The following is a 15,645-nucleotide window of genomic DNA, read 5'->3' as shown; positions in this document are numbered from 1 at the left end:
GGGAATGAATTGTCCTAATTAAAACTGAAGCGCTCTAGACCTGAAACCGTTTGTGTGTTCTCTGGCCGAGGTAAAGTTAGTAGAGTGTGACTTATTTGATTCCCTCACTCTCGATCACAATGTCAAATCGAAAATGTGAGACAGAGCCGAGGCCATCAGTACACTCCCCACCCTCTCCTAGACAGGGACACACGGATAGACACACAGGACTCATAATTCCGGTCTTTAATTTCCCGCATCACATCGCTAATTCAGAGCCTGAAAATCTGTCGAATAACCAATATCTTCATAACAAACAACACAAAATACTCTTTCAAACTACATCAGTCGGGCTTGAGATGTGATTATTTGACACAGCAGCGCTATGCTGCTATACATTTCACTTTCAGTTTATAATTTGGGACGTTTAGAAGACAGGACGTTTAGGTGTCAGGAGATTTAGTTTATAGAGGTCATTATTGTAAAACGCGTGGGGAACTCAGCCTATTCGGGCCAGTCACTAAACGAATGCGAACAAACCTAGTTTATACAGCCTCTGAGCAACAATGCATGACTGCGCAATGACAAAGGCTTTTGTAACGACTACATAAGGGCTCCTCTTCCACCAAGCAGCCTTTCAGCAGCTGGCGGGAAACAGAGGTCGCATTGAAGTTACAAGTGTGGACGTCAGACCTGCTTTCTGATCTGGCCTTCTGATAACATAAGTCACATTGAAACGACAAGTGTAACCAAGGCCTTTTAGTTTTTACCTCACTTCCATGTGATACTTGGTCAAAACCACACTGGTCAAAAATTGACAGCCACATTGTGGACTGTATTATTCATTGTTTCACTATTCACTACATTCAACCACATAAACCTCAATCCTTCATTTATATAAAAGTGTTATATAAAAGTTTTTATTACACTCCTATTGTTATTTTAGGAGCTATTATTGCAGAGATTAGATTATGTACTGTGTACTTAACGTTCTTGACCACATCCCCAATCCAGCTGTCCTAGGGAGATAATTCCCTAGTGCTGAGTTTTTAAGTTTATCGTGCAAGTTCGCAATGAAATGGTGAGGAGTGTGACATTACACTGAGGACATTGCTGTGATGCCCTTTTCTAATGAAATATAACAACTTAATTTCCATTTTAAATTCATGGTTTGCCGTGTTCTGTGTTTCTGTTGGATCTTTGTCAATTTTGGTCCGGGGTGGACACCAAATCCTCTATTGGGTGTCAAGGTAAAAAACCTTCAACCACTTGTCTAGAGAATCTCGCCTAACTGATGCGTGTAACTGACTTAAATGTCCACCGTGACACATCAAAGCACAGTCTCACTAGGAACGCTGAAAGGTAGCAGAAATGAAGGCCATTTGAAGCTGCCTTTGATTGATCCATGACGTGGGAGGTGTATTTGCATACACTAATTAACACCTACCTTTCTCTCTCCAGGGGCTCAGCGGTGTGGCAGGACCACCGGGAGGTAGTGGAAGCCCTGGCAGAAGGGTGAGTCATAGTGGCTTTTATCCTTGTACACAAAGCACACTCATTCATTTGTGGCGGGTCATGACATGCTACACATGCTGATGTCTGTGGTTTCTATTTTCCATTTTGTAGGGGCCGAAAGGAACCAAGGGCCAGGCGGGAGACACTGGAGACATGGGCATCAGAGGAGACCCTGTGAGTGCACTTACTGCTGAACTGAGATGAGATGTTGATGAGATAGGGCGGCAGTAGCTCAGGAGGTAGAGCGGGTTGACTAAACCAGAAGGTTGCTAGCTCGATCCCCGGCTCCTCCTAGAGTGTCAAGGTGTCCCTGAGCATGACACCTCACCCTGACTGCTTCCGATGAGCTGGCTGTCACTCTGCGTGGTTGACTCCGCCGTCGGTGTGTGAATGTGTGCATTAATGGTTGTAAGTCGCTTTGGATGGAAGCGAAGATCCCCTGAATGTAAATGTAAATGTTGAGCGTGAGAGTACAATTACTGCTGAACTGAGATGAGAAGAGGTCCAACTGCTTATATGAGATGAGACGGGTGAGCGGCCAATCCTAATGTGTTTGAGACATGACTTGCCTTACAGTTGAAAAAAGACAGAGCAAAGCTGTGTGTTCATCTTTTGAAAGCTCAGGTTTGTAGAAGGGAGTATGTTCGAGAGTCTAAATTCCTCCCTAGGCTTTGTGAAGTTATTGTCCAAAGGCCTGTTGAACTGTGAAGAGGCAAACAGAAGACTTGGCTCCACCTGAAACAACCGTGGCTGTCTGAGGGATCTTTATCTAATCACGATAGTAGCCAGAGTGCTACTAGCCAGCCGAACATGTGAACATATCCAGAAGACCTGCCTCCACCAGATGCTACTCTGGTCCTGCAGCGTTGCCCGCACTGAAGGAACTCTCCGGCTCTTTACCTCGGACGAGGAGCTGCACCGAAGTGCTGCTTTAATCATGTTCTTTTGTGCCGACTAGGGCATAACTGGGAGAGACAACAGAGAGGCCGGACCCAAGGGGGACCCCGGTGACGTCGGCCCAGTGGTAATGTCCACCTCCACTTTAGTTGTTGTTTTCAAATAAGTTGTCATTTTTTCCATTTGAACTCACAGACATTTGTTGTGGTGGACAGGGAGAGCCTGGCGAGGACGGAAAGAGGGGAGGCGCTGGAGAGCCAGGACGAGGGGTACGACCTGCCCGCTTGACCCCTGCACCTCACACTGTCTGAATCCACATTCTCACCCCCCCCCCTGGTCGATTATAAACCACGGCACACATCCTAATTATATTGTGCTTTGTATCTCATTGACCAGGGATCTGATGGAAGGAGAGGCTCAGCTGGACAGCCTGTGAGTAGTGGAACCGAAAAATGGCATCACAAACAAACTATTATGAGTCAGATCAGGTATATGTTGTCATGTTTTTACAGAAGAATACAATAGTAATGTTTCCGGCTGCACCTCTGTCTTGCAATTCAGGGAGCGCCTGGGAAGCCCGGAGCAGAGGGAGTGGGAGGAGAGCCTGGTATCGGAGGCTCCAGAGTGAGTACACTTCCCAGCCTGCTCATTTATTAACCCACTGTTTGACAGATGAGTCACTACTGGCCGTCTAAGTGCGTCGTCTGCCTCCGCCACAGCAGAGCTCTCCGTCAGAGCACTCGTTGACCTTCTCTGTAAATGCTTCTGTTGGCTGCGCACACATGACCATAATGTTTGGTCCTTGAGGAATGACTAATAATGTATATTTACACGTTGGTGTTCCACCATGGTTTACCCGCGGGATGCTGCTCTGCTGGGAGTGCAGGGTAAGAGAATGTTGCGGTATGCATGTTGATGTTCTACGTGTTTGTCTGTGACCTACCAGGGCATATCCGGTCCGATTGGTGTCCCTGGACAAAATGGAGAGGAGGGGAATCCTGGACCAAGAGTAAGTGTCAAGCTACTGTTGATGTTAAAAATAAAAGTGGTATGTATGTATAGACGATGGTAATGAACAGCCAAAAACACAGCCACCCATGTCTCAGGAAGTCCCCATTCATTGGGGGGGCCGTGGTCAACTTATAATGCATGGAACCTACTGTCCAATACTGATAATATCTGCCTAGTTGTTGCTGTGTGCAAATAACTGATCTTGTATTTGGATTTCCCCAGGGACCTGGAGGAGATCCGGGAAAACTCGGAGAGAAGGGCAGAAGAGGAGCTTTGAGCCGCAAGGTACTGAGCAGAACATAAGCGGTCCAACCCCTGAAGTCCATCCCATAAAAGCCTTGTTTCAGTCATAAACACGGTGGCTGCAGCCTCTCACTCTCTCATGTTACTGCACACACACAGGCCTGCCTATTGGAGCTATGGAAACACCCCCCCCCCCCAGCTCCATAGCCCGTTCAAATAAAATACAACATGAGGGCTTAATTATTTCAGATCAACTCGGCACAGTTTCATTTATAACGTTAGCCACTTCAGCGTTTCTTCTCTGTAGGATGGCTAAAGGTTCTGTCTGTCCTCACTCCCTTCTCTTCCTCCGTGTCCTGGACAGGGGGAGCCGGGAGACCCAGGACCCAAAGGAGTTGTCGGACCTCTGGGACCGCGGGGCGAACCCGTAAGACTGGAAACCACAAGCGTAGAAAGGGTCTAGAAGAACAAAAGAGTGTCTTAAACAAGTTGAACGTGCTTCTTTTCTAACACTTGGTCAATGTGACACAAGCGAGGGTATCTGAGAGCCCTCTGGCCTCGGCTGTGTCAGAAGGTTCATTATTCATGCTTCATGAGCTTCCCCAAGCCTTGGCATGCATCTTGGAAAAGGGACAGCATAGCTTTTGATCCAGATCAGACCTCAGTGGGATGAGCCGGTCTGTGCTCCACTGTCTGGCCTGGTTGAAACATAATTTATGTCAGAGTGTGCTCTGCTTCTGAGAATATATGGCATGGATTAAATCAAGTAGACAACAGGATTTATGTTTCCAGTGCAATGCTTTCCTCTTTCAGGCAACTACGGTCACATGCTAATATACTGTATTATAGACTTTGTTTATATACATAAGTCAGATAATGGAAGCATTCATGTTGTTGTTTCAAGTTTTGTAGGATGAGGTTTGGTGTTAGTAGTACTTGAGGTTAGTCATCTTGCTTATCTTGTTCCTCCAGGGTGAAGATGGCAGGGACGGCTTTGGTGTCTTGGGGTCCAAAGGAAGGAAGGCATGTGAAACATACTGGACCTTCCTGCTTTACTGTTTGATTTGAATCACATTAATATATTATCAAAGCCATTAGTGAATCAGGTCAACTGCAGGACACTGAAAGGTGTTGCATTACAATTACTCTTATAAACTATGGCTAACTCTTCCATCTCCAGAAAACACACAAGCAAATACACACACACACACGCACGCACACACACACAAACACACACACACACACACACACACACACACACACACACACACACACACACACACACACACACACACACACACACACACAAAACCATATGTGATAGACAAAGAACATATGATGTGTGGGAGATCAAAGAGAGGCCTGTTTCAGACACATGCTGTATGTTTGGTTACAGACCAGAGCAAAGAAAGGGGCTTGTGCCCCGCAGCCCAGCTCCATTATAACATCCTTTGTTTTGTCTCTCTGTTGTCTTGCTTGTTTATTTGGACTTACAGGGTGATGAAGGCTTCCCAGGATTTCCAGGACCCAAGGTAATGGCTCTCATGGATCTAGTTTGAAAGTACTTAGACACCAGATGGCTCAATTTGAAAGTGTGACCCCTTCAGGGCCAGTGTCCCAGCAGCTCTCTTCATGTTCTCTCTCTCTCGCGCGCTCGCTCTCGCTTTCTCTCTCTCTCCCTGTCTGTCTCTGAGCAGGGTGCAGGTGGTGGTGCGGGGGTTGAAGGTGGACCAGGACCCAAGGGAAACAGCGGTCAGAGGGTGAGTTCTGGCCCCCCTGTGGACCACGCTATGGTCAACACTCTGGTGTACCGGGTCACTCCGTGGTATAAACCCAGGGCCCTGCTGTGTCTATAACACAGCCTCAATAACACAGTGCAGAAAGCACTCTGCATATCCATTGAATAAGTCTTAAAGATTGAATGCAAAAGTATGTTGCACATATAAAGTACTGGCAGAGAGGCGCTTAACGAAGGTCAGCTTGGTTCTTGTCTTGTTTTCACTGAGGTCTTTGATCAAGTGTCCAACTCACGAGAAGACCATATTTAACCGGTGGTTATTTATACGGTGTGCTTGCTGAACATTATATGTATATATTTGACAGCAGTAACAAGTTATATTTTGATATGTATAATACATAATTTATAGATAAGAAATGTATGTTATAATAACTGCATGTGTGTGTGTGTGTGTCTGTGTGTGTGTGTGTGTGTGTGTGTGTGTGTGTGTGTGTGTGTGTGTGTGTGTGTGTGTGTGTGTGTGTGTGTGTGTGTGTGTGTGTGTGTGTGTGTGTGTGTTTACCGTGCAGGGTGTCTCAGGGGACCTCGGACCGTCAGGACAGAAGGGAGAAGGTGGATACTCCGGTCCCTATGTGAGTAACACGCCGCCTGCTGTCGACAAGCCCTTCACATTCCAGATCCTCCATAGAACGCCATAGCATCCAATGCACTGGGAGTTTATAGGGCTCACCAGTTTACACTCTCAAGTGGCCTTGAGCCTCATTACTTGTTGAAACTGTGTTATTGTGAACTTTTCCATGAGTGCGTATGTGTGCATGTATGCTCTGTGCTCTCCGCTGATGTTCTGTTAGGATGGTCCATTATATAACAATGCCTTTTAAGACCTGTCCATGGGCGGCACTGGGCCCAGAGTCCTGCAGCTGTGTAACACCGCTGCTTGTGTTCCCCCAGGGCGAGAAAGGACCCAGAGGCCCCGGCGTTGTGGTATGTGCTTCTGTTCCTCCAACTCTCACATAATGCACAAAACGTGTTGGAGGACAAGACCAAAAACCGTCGAGTTATCAACTCTCAATGTGTTTCAAACATCTGTTCTTCATTCTCCTTCTCTCCAGCAATGTGACCTCGTCAAGAAGATTAGAGATAACTGTCGTAAGTCAAGCGTATTAGCTCACTAAATACCCCCGTCCATGATGAACTCTCAGACCTTTTCAAGGGGTTATTCTTCTAATTATTTTGGCTTTTGTCTTAATTTCAGCTTGCTGCTACGGTAAGACAAATGAAGGCAAACCGTCGTCTTTGATCTTTACTTGTGCACACACTGCTAACGTTGTACCATAGAGCTAGAAGTGGTAACCTCTCCAAATGCTCATAGGCAAGCAGGAGTGCCCCCTGTACCCAACCGAGCTGGCCTTCGCCATGGACGTCTCGGACGGCGTGGGCCGCCCGGCCTTCAACAACATGCGCAACGTCGTGCTGCGTCTGGTCCGTGACATCACCATCGCCGAAAGCAACTGCCCGCGCGGTGCGCGCGTGGCGCTCACGCTCTACAACAACGAGGTGACCACCGAGGTGCGTTTCGCCGACGCGCTGAAGAAGCGTGCGCTGCTGCAGCGCATCGAGGGGCTGCAAGCCCTGGCCACCCGCAAGCAGCGCGTCCTGGAAAACGCCATGAACTTCTTGGCGCAGAGCACCTTCAAGAGGGTGCGCAGCGGGTTCCTGATGAGGAAGGTGGCCGTCTTCTTCGTCAACGGGCCGATCAAGGATGGCCGGCCTATCAGCACGGCCGCACTGCGCCTGTACGACGCCGGCATCGCCTCGGTGTTCCTGGTGAACCGCGAGGACAGAGTGCTCAGCAGAGCTCTGCAGGTAACCTCCCTTCATCTCCGTGTTGCTTGTTTGTGCTACCGTTATATCGGCCCACTTTGGCAACCATTGTGACCTCCTCTTCCCTGGAAGGGGAGGGCCCTCTTCTGGGTTTCATCTCTAGGTTCCTTCCTTGATAATTAAAGCGGAATCAAGGAACAAACTGTATTCTGCGACAGTAACTGTTGTTAAGAGATATACGAATCAACTTGCCTAATTTGGATGTCACTTTGGTTGTTGGGACGCCATAAGTGACTTTGTTGTTTTCATTGTGGGAAAGGGTTCAGTAACTGCAGCCAGTGTGTTCTATTGTGTATTGGTGGTTTGCTGACTTACTTGTTTGTGTTCTGGAAGGTAAACAACACGGCGCTGGCTCAAGTGCTGGTGCTGCCACCTGCCGGGAGTGCTCAGTTCAACTCCGTCTTCCAGAAGATTATGAGCTGCCACGTGTGCCTGGGTAAGAGCTGCTCCTACACACCGTGGATCAGATCACCAACATAGTGCTTGGACCTTAGCCGTCCAACCAGCACAGTGCCCTTATTGTGTTGTAAGTGGAAACACATTGTCCGTCTGCAGCACTGAAGCACTCCACTCAAGCCACATGAAATGTAGTCGGGCTTTACAAATAAAACCAGTTGGGAATAATAGGAAACATTACGATAACATGAGATAACGCCAATGCATTATCCTCCCCCTACAGACTCCTGCGCTCCGGACCAGATGTGCGACTATGTGCCCCCGACGAGCAGCCGAGACCGGCGCTCCTCCACCACTGATGTGGACATCGACATGGCCTTCCTGGTGGACAGCTCCGAGACCACCTACCCCTCGGTGTTCACTGAGATCAAGCGCTACATCTCGCACATCGTGGAGCACCTGGAGGTGTCCTCGGAGCCCACCACGTCGGTCCACCAGGCCCGAGTGGCCGTGGTCCAGCAGGCGCCCTACGAGTTCCTCCGCAACCACAGCGGCGCCGCCATCCGCACCGACATCGGCCTGACGGAGCACCGCTCCAGCCAGGACATCGTCAACTTCCTGCTGGAGAAGACGCCCCAGCTGGAGGGCAGCCGGGCACTGGCCGCGGCCATGGAGCAGACGGTGGAGCAGGTGCTGGAGCTGGTGCCGCTGCAGCGCGCCCGGAAGGTGCTGATGCTGTTCGTGACGGGCAGCGTGGAGGAGCACGAGGACGCGCTGGTGCGCGTGGCCACCGAGGTTAAGTGCAAGGGCTACTTCCTGGTCATCCTGGGGGTGGGCGGCGGACTGAGTGCCGGGGACGCCAAGGTCCTGTCGCGCATGGCCAGCGAGCCCTCAGACGTGTTCTTCAAGAGGATCCAGAGCATCTCGCACTTCTACGACAAGCACATCCAGACCTTCGGGGAGCTGCTGCCCAAGTATATCAGCAGTAAGGTCCCAGCACACATCTGTAACACCTACCACAGTCATGATTGCCCCTCGGGTTGAGGGTTTATTTATCTGATTTGAATGTTAACGGTAATACGGTTTCCATGTTTGTGTTTTCTTTTTGGATATAACATGGATTATTATCCTCTTCTGTTATTTATTTCAGTCGAAAACGCTTTCTACATGTCCCCGGAAGTGTCCCGAAACTGCACGTGGTTTGTGAACGACCAACCGTTCAAAAACCCCTTCAAGTCATCCCAGTCCGATGAGTGAGTCTTTAAACCCTTTCCGTAGCTGAGGTCCAACCACTGTACCCAGATGTTTCTGCTGCTCACTCGTCACGCATCTCTCGTGTAGGACCTACAAGAAGGAGCATGACCACCAGCAGACAGCCCATCAGAGGAAGCACGAAGGTACGCCCACTAGGTTTCCACCCTGTGTTCTGTGGGAGGCTGAATTGTCCAGTGCCTCTAACCAACTTGTCCAACCGCCCTAAGATTCGGCCGAGTTGCACGCCACCAACATCACGTCCAGCGGTCTGAAGCTGCGCTGGGCCCCTGCAGATCCCAAGCTCTCGGCCTACTTCCAGGTGGTGGTGACCCGGCTCCGCGACCACTTCCTGGTGGTGAAGACCAATGTGTCCGACACAGAGTTCTCCCTCCAGAACCTAGAGAGCAGCCAGACCTACCACGCCGTGGTAACGGCCCACACCGCCGCGGGGCTGGTCACCTCCACCCACAAGGGCATCCTCACCACCAGTAAGACCAGAGCTGGGGATCGGTCGGAGGCCTTTGTAGCGTAGTGGGGACTTTTAAACTGGGGGAACTCTGTTTCTGTTTAGCTCCTCACCTAAAGCTGGAACCTTCTTTCAGTGCTCAACAAGACTGTATGATGCATCTTGCAATATTATTAAAGCTTGAATAAAGTAATTTTCACCGTGTTCAAAACTTGTATTGAAATTGTACTGAATACAATACAATTCCAATATGGACATTTTCAGCAATAGAACTTAGTAGAATTACCTGCATTAGCTACACATTTCTCAACAATCCAAACACAAAGTAGTGCTATAGTTATATTCATAAATATTTTGTCTATTTAATGTGTCATATTTAATCTGTATTCAATATCAAATTTGGTTCTTGCCACTCTTGTACTTCCCAACTGCTTCTTCTCAGTCGACTCTCCCATCGCTTGGGGGAAGCTCAGGATATCTCCATGAATATGTGATGTTGAGGCCCATGGCTGGACTCTAGCCACTCTGTTAACTGTTGCTCTTGTTTTGACAGAATCAGCCGAGCCGAAGCCTGCCAGTCCAATTATGGACTCTGATATGGTAAACACACCCCTGGACAAACCAGAAACTGGTGAGTACCCTTACAAGTGCATGTGTTGGCTTTCCCTCTTCAAAATCATTTAGCGCTGTGTGAAACGTGCACCGGTTCTCCATTTTGAAGCATCACAAACCCATAAGAATGTGGTTCTCAAACTATGGTATGCGTACCACTGGTGGAACGCGATGCACTATTTAGTGGTAAACAAAATATATATATATTTATGATGAATGGAAATACATTAACCATGAGATCATTAAAAATCTGGTTTAAAAAAGTTTTGCCTTTCATGTAATGTTTTTGATTCAATATCAGCTTGCTTCATAGACATCCACGATTACAAGCTAAACTGACGGCAATATATATGTGCTGCAATTAAAAAATACTGCGATGGTGGCTCCAAGTGGGAACTATTTGGAGACAGGAGGAGAATATTTCGAGCAGAACTGTAAAAAACGGTGACAGTGAACAGAGTACAGGTGGTATGTGGTGATGTTCTTAGAAATAAATCCATGACACACATGCATCACACAACCGAACCAAAGTCATCTTACAACCGAACATGCAGCCTTCTCATTAGTCTTATAATTTTATAATAATAATTAGGCTTTTTCAAAAAAAGTTGTTGATATACAATTGTTAAATGTGCCTCCTGCTTGAGCTGTGCGTAGCTGAATAGTGCAGCATGCCTACGCTACTGTACTTTGTTATATTTATAACATCGGTCATAATGGTGGCACTTGGGGAGTCAAATATTTTCTGAGGTGGTACGCGGTATAAAACGTTTGAGAACCACTGCCATAAGAGATAAGATATATGAGATGATATCTATGATTGATGGGATTGTTTCACTAATAGGGCTTGTTTTATATATAGCTGGCTTGGATTAAATATGGGCAAGGCCATTGATTTTGCAGAGCCAATAATAGTGTCAAATAATCCCAGTTGATTTGTTTTTTATTGGCAGTCCCCCCCAACCCCAAAGAAATGTATTTAATTGTCCCCGAGTAGCCTTCCCTCATAAATGTTTTCATTGCTCCGAGCAAACTGTTTTTAATGCAGGGCCTAGTCCCTAGCCAAGAATATAGCCTTTGAAACATACATTACTATCACTTCAAAAATAGACCCAACTTCGGTAAATATACATTTAGATGGACTTATCTTAAGCCAATGATGGACATAATGTCTTTGAAGGTTCATTGACGTGTTTAGCTATTGGTATTGTTGTTCCTACTTTATTGTTATTGTTCACTATTTTCCCACATGTTTTATTCTGTTTCATGATGACAAGCAATGGGCAGGTTCTCCATCAAACATTTTGCTGTCAAATGTTGTGTTAATTGAAAAAGTCATTTTGTTACAGCCGTCCTCTATGCCCATTGCATGACAGCTGATTTATGATAAACCATCAAAGTTGTTCTATTCATTCAAGACATATGGGTTCTATGAATCTTACATGAATAAGCATGCTTGTTATATAGGCTATAATATACTGCTCAGTGCTCAGTCATACAAAACTAGGTTTGATGGTGTTGAGTGCGTGTGATGCCAAGGTGCTTTGATGAGTTTTAAGGGTTTGACTTTAAGGCGATTAGGGCCAGATGGTGACGTTTATGATGGAACTGGAGACCACACAACCATGGCTCGAAGACTGAACTAACCCTAAACTACTACTACTACTACTGCTACTAGATTAACGGTTGTAATGGTTGCCTAGCGCACGTGTAGATCTAAAATCCACTCTCTTACTCTTCCCTGACTACATCACCTTTGCCCACCAAATCACATCATCGCTTTTTAATGCAACTCACTTCAGCTCCCTCTGGTTGCTAATACCATCTTGAATGCCATTTCCTTTTTCTTGATGATCCCGTTGTTCTCAGCGTTACACTCAACCTTAGATGCCTGATTCACCTCTGATCATGATTAGCTTTTATATTAAACTTCTTACAATTTCGACTTCACTGGTATCATCAAGATTATTTAAATCCCGATAGTGTCTCCAGGTTGGTAGTCAAAACGATCTTCACTCATACTCATCTTCTCCCCTTGTCTGTCTGTCTTGTCGTCTATACTCGCTGTTGTGTTGTTTTTGTTTGTTGCACGTTCTAGTAACTGGACTGACAGATCCATGCTCACTTGACTATGACCCTGGAATGCCATGCAAAGACTATCAGGCAAAGTGGTTCTTTGACAGAAAGAACGGGATCTGTACCCAGTTCTGGTACGGAGGTTGTGGAGGCAATGAGAATAGGTTCGGGACAGAGGCCCTCTGTTTGAGCAGCTGCCCAAGCACAGGTGAGTGGCCAGGCGTTCAGCGCAACCAGTGTCACAGCAGCGGTGTGTCCCATCAAGCACTGCCTCGGCTCCAGACACATTGATGGGTTCTGTAAGGCCCCTGGGGCATGTGGAAAATGTAGGCTTTCAGATGTACTTTCCAGAGAACTGGTGTCATCTATTGTACAGTATGTCTCTAATGCAGGCTGTGGGCTGGGAAATATTACTAATTAAAAGCCTAAAAGCAGATTGTTGAGAGCAGGAGCTCTCATTCTAGATATTTAAAACAAGAACGACGTATGAAAGGTTAAACACTTATTCTTACACCATATAGGACTAGATGATGTCCGGAATGGAGGTACAGATATATTTATTTTTTAAGAGAGAAAATATACCTTGCCAATTCTGGGTGGATGGAGATGGTGGAGATCTGGGAGTGGACAGGGTATGACACCATGGTATTCTGTTCACAGTGTCGGAGCAACAGCAGGCTGAACCCGCACAGATCATCTCGGCCCCAGGTGAACAGGTGGCCATCCTTCCCTCTCTGACTGCAGAGATAGATACCCCTATCGCTACGGCTGCCCAGGTGGAGCCCAGCATCTCTGCCAGAGTGCTGGTGGAGTCCAGCCCATCTGCAGCCAAACCAGTGGAGGAGCTGCTCCCATCTCCAGGTGAGAGGTGCAGCGAGATGAAGACGTAGCTGTGAGATGTTACCACGCTAAAAGAGTACCAAGAGTACCCCCCAATCCTCCTCCCTCCAAAATGAACCATGGAGCCAGTCTAAGGCCCAGCAGTGGAAAAAAAGCACCAATGCCATTCTTCAGTGATTCCCAGGAGAAGCCAAGGTCATAAGTGTAGCAGCAAATGAATGGAAAGCCTTGTTCACTAGCTCATTGTTATGTCGAAAGCTGCACTTTCATGAACCAAAGGATTTGGTCCTTAAATATTTTCCATAGACTAAGTGGAGATGGAACCTCTACAGTGGCTTTGAGGTTACTTAAACCATCAATTAACTTTGAAGCATAGATTTTAATAGAGAAATGCTTTGTTTAAAAATTTTGAAATCTTGTAATGTATTCTGTTTAGTTTTACTTTTTTTATCTCCTTTTTTTAGCGCCAAGGGTAATTAGAGGTAGTGGCATTTAGAGCCAAGAAAATAGATCCTTAACCATACACTTTGGCTGGCAACAGGGTTAAACTCAGATCAACTGAAAAATAACCATGAATCATTTAAATGTACAACTGGTTCTCAGCGTTATGTATCTTCCCATTATGTATAAGCCAGTTAAATGTATCTAGCCAACACATTTTTATGTTTTAAGTAACTTCACTAGCTCCATAGCTCTATATTTATTGTAGCTAATATGTATGTTAGCAATTACCCACTCTCATTTACTAGATTAGTAGTCATTGTTCCTTCTTCTGGTTTCTTGTCTAATGAGCTTTGCGCTAACTGCTCTTCTTCAGCTGACCCAGTGGCGACCACAGTGGTGGACGTCTGCCAGCTTCCTAAAGAGGAGGGCGCCTGTGCTAAGTTCGTCCTCAAGTGGCACTACGACACCCTCAGCAAGAGCTGCACGCGCTTCTGGTACGGCGGCTGTGGCGGCAACCGGAACCGCTTCGACACGTTTGTGGAGTGTCAGAAGACCTGTGGGAAGCCAGGTAAAGCCCTCGTCCCTTCTTGAAAGCAAGTCAAGCCCTGGCTGGCGCCCATTTGCAACACATGCTCAGGGTACAACTGGCATCACATTGTGGCCTTTATCCCGGCCTATATACCTGCACCTGTTTTGATAATAGTGTGTTAACCAAGTTCCCTCAGTGTAACGGAAATAAGGAGAGGTTGTGCGTTGACACAAGAGGGTTTACATACCAATATACACTGGGAAAGACGGGTTCCACATCATCTGTAGTAAAGAGCGGTAACACACAGAGCAGACATGTTGAATCAGATGTTTGCTAACTAAGCCAAGAGACCGGAAATCATAACATGTGGGTGGATTCACAGTTAACATTGCCGTCCTACATGACAACATTCTTGTTCTAGGCCATGTATATATCTAATGTGATGTCTGTTCCTTTTCTCCGGCAGCGTTGAAACCTAGGATGAATGTTGCGATAAGGACATAGGACATTGAGAACAGGTCAACCTCGCCTCAGAGGAGAAACACCAAGCTATGATGCGATACCAAATCAATGGTGGCTGCACTGGATTCCACACAACATTCGAAGAGAGAAGATTTAAACCCAAACCAAATTCTTGAAGTAGTCTACTTCACAGAAATAAAGTGAAGGAAGAAAGCAACACAATTTGCTGCATGATTTGTTATGACCTTCTGGTGCTATGTCGTTTTGTGATTGTTTATTTTGATCTGGATGAAGGAGTTCAAAGGTCCTTCTGTTTTGAGTATTATTGTTTCAGTCAACTACACAGCTTTCTTTTCCTTTTTCATTGTTTTTTTTCACATGATGAAACAAAAGTCATATATGAATATGTTGGACAGAGATAATCAATAAACCAGTATTTGCAGGACTAACCTTAGTAGTGAATGTGATGAGTCTTTCTACATTCCATCTTCACAAGGCAACAAAGCTTGTCACTTTAAAAAACAATTATAGATTGTCAAATGACCTGATCCATATGGATCCTATTCCACACCTAGCAGTGTTTACAGCCGTTGAACAAGCCCATCGTATAGTGAAACGCCAGCAGCCATTCGTTCAAATGACGAGAGGAGAAAAATGAGGCGCTGCCAAAAACACACACACAGTCCCATGGTGACTAGAAAGGGAATGTACTTGTCTAGCTGTTTGATGTTTGTTTCTTTAATGTAGGATCTTGTTACGTTTACGTAAAATTTGTGTTTTCATTTTGGGGAATGGGGGGGAAATAAAGATGAATTAGACTTTCTAATAAACTGGGTGCCTTTCTTTTTTAAATCAGAATCAGAAAAATCCTATATGATCCTTTCCCTTGCATGTACTGGTATTTGCTACGTTGGTTCAATACAGAAAAGTTCTAATGCAGTTCAGATGGACCCCAAAGTTAATTGATCCTTACTAAGCTAATAAAGAAAGATGAAAATAATAACAAAGTAAAAACAATGAAGTTAACCCAAAGTAAGGACATGCATGTCAATAACTGAAATACACAAGCACAGTATTATATATCAGAAAACTGAAACCCAGAGCCCCGTGTTCTGCAATATGTTGCTGGTGGACAGCTGCCCATGTGTGCATCAACACATGTGCATTCACAGCATTCAGTCATGACAGGATATAAACACAGACCAGTAGGCTACAATCAAAGCTTCCTGTAGAGGTTTTCCAAAAGCCAAAGCAACCTTGACACATGAAGGAATCAATGGATCGCACTACTTTGGAAGA

At 46.1% G+C, this 15,645-nt stretch overlaps 1 protein-coding gene across 9 annotated transcripts in view; it reads left to right on the top strand.

The window, feature by feature from the left end:
* col6a3 (collagen, type VI, alpha 3) overlaps nt 1-15,176 on the top strand; it is an 83,063-nt gene extending 67,887 nt beyond the window's left edge. For 8 of the 9 annotated variants that reach the window (XM_030339118.1, XM_030339119.1, XM_030339120.1 and 5 more), the window contains 27 exons: nt 1,441-1,494; nt 1,606-1,668; nt 2,453-2,518; nt 2,607-2,660; nt 2,788-2,823; nt 2,953-3,015; nt 3,338-3,400; nt 3,625-3,687; nt 4,010-4,072; nt 4,618-4,668; nt 5,142-5,177; nt 5,343-5,405; nt 5,953-6,015; nt 6,335-6,367; nt 6,496-6,532; nt 6,639-6,650; nt 6,756-7,249; nt 7,601-7,703; nt 7,947-8,648; nt 8,814-8,916; nt 9,005-9,060; nt 9,145-9,405; nt 9,937-10,014; nt 12,094-12,279; nt 12,732-12,932; nt 13,729-13,923; nt 14,351-15,176. In XM_030339118.1, the coding sequence (XP_030194978.1) occupies nt 1,441-1,494; nt 1,606-1,668; nt 2,453-2,518; nt 2,607-2,660; nt 2,788-2,823; nt 2,953-3,015; nt 3,338-3,400; nt 3,625-3,687; nt 4,010-4,072; nt 4,618-4,668; nt 5,142-5,177; nt 5,343-5,405; nt 5,953-6,015; nt 6,335-6,367; nt 6,496-6,532; nt 6,639-6,650; nt 6,756-7,249; nt 7,601-7,703; nt 7,947-8,648; nt 8,814-8,916; nt 9,005-9,060; nt 9,145-9,405; nt 9,937-10,014; nt 12,094-12,279; nt 12,732-12,932; nt 13,729-13,923; nt 14,351-14,388 (3,237 nt within the window). In that variant the 3' untranslated portion in view covers nt 14,389-15,176. The remainder of the gene's footprint in view (nt 1-1,440; nt 1,495-1,605; nt 1,669-2,452; nt 2,519-2,606; nt 2,661-2,787; nt 2,824-2,952; nt 3,016-3,337; nt 3,401-3,624; nt 3,688-4,009; nt 4,073-4,617; nt 4,669-5,141; nt 5,178-5,342; nt 5,406-5,952; nt 6,016-6,334; nt 6,368-6,495; nt 6,533-6,638; nt 6,651-6,755; nt 7,250-7,600; nt 7,704-7,946; nt 8,649-8,813; nt 8,917-9,004; nt 9,061-9,144; nt 9,406-9,936; nt 10,015-12,093; nt 12,280-12,731; nt 12,933-13,728; nt 13,924-14,350) is intronic. The other variant, XM_030339111.1, reaches the window with a different exon arrangement.
* Nucleotides 15,177-15,645: the final 469 nt, after the last annotated feature.

This window comes from Gadus morhua, chromosome 17, assembly GCF_902167405.1.
Source record: "Gadus morhua chromosome 17, gadMor3.0, whole genome shotgun sequence".
In the NCBI taxonomy this organism is placed as follows: domain Eukaryota; kingdom Metazoa; phylum Chordata; class Actinopteri; order Gadiformes; family Gadidae; genus Gadus; species Gadus morhua.
Note: the sequence above shows the minus strand (reverse complement) of the source record. Positions and strands in the feature narration are given on the sequence as shown.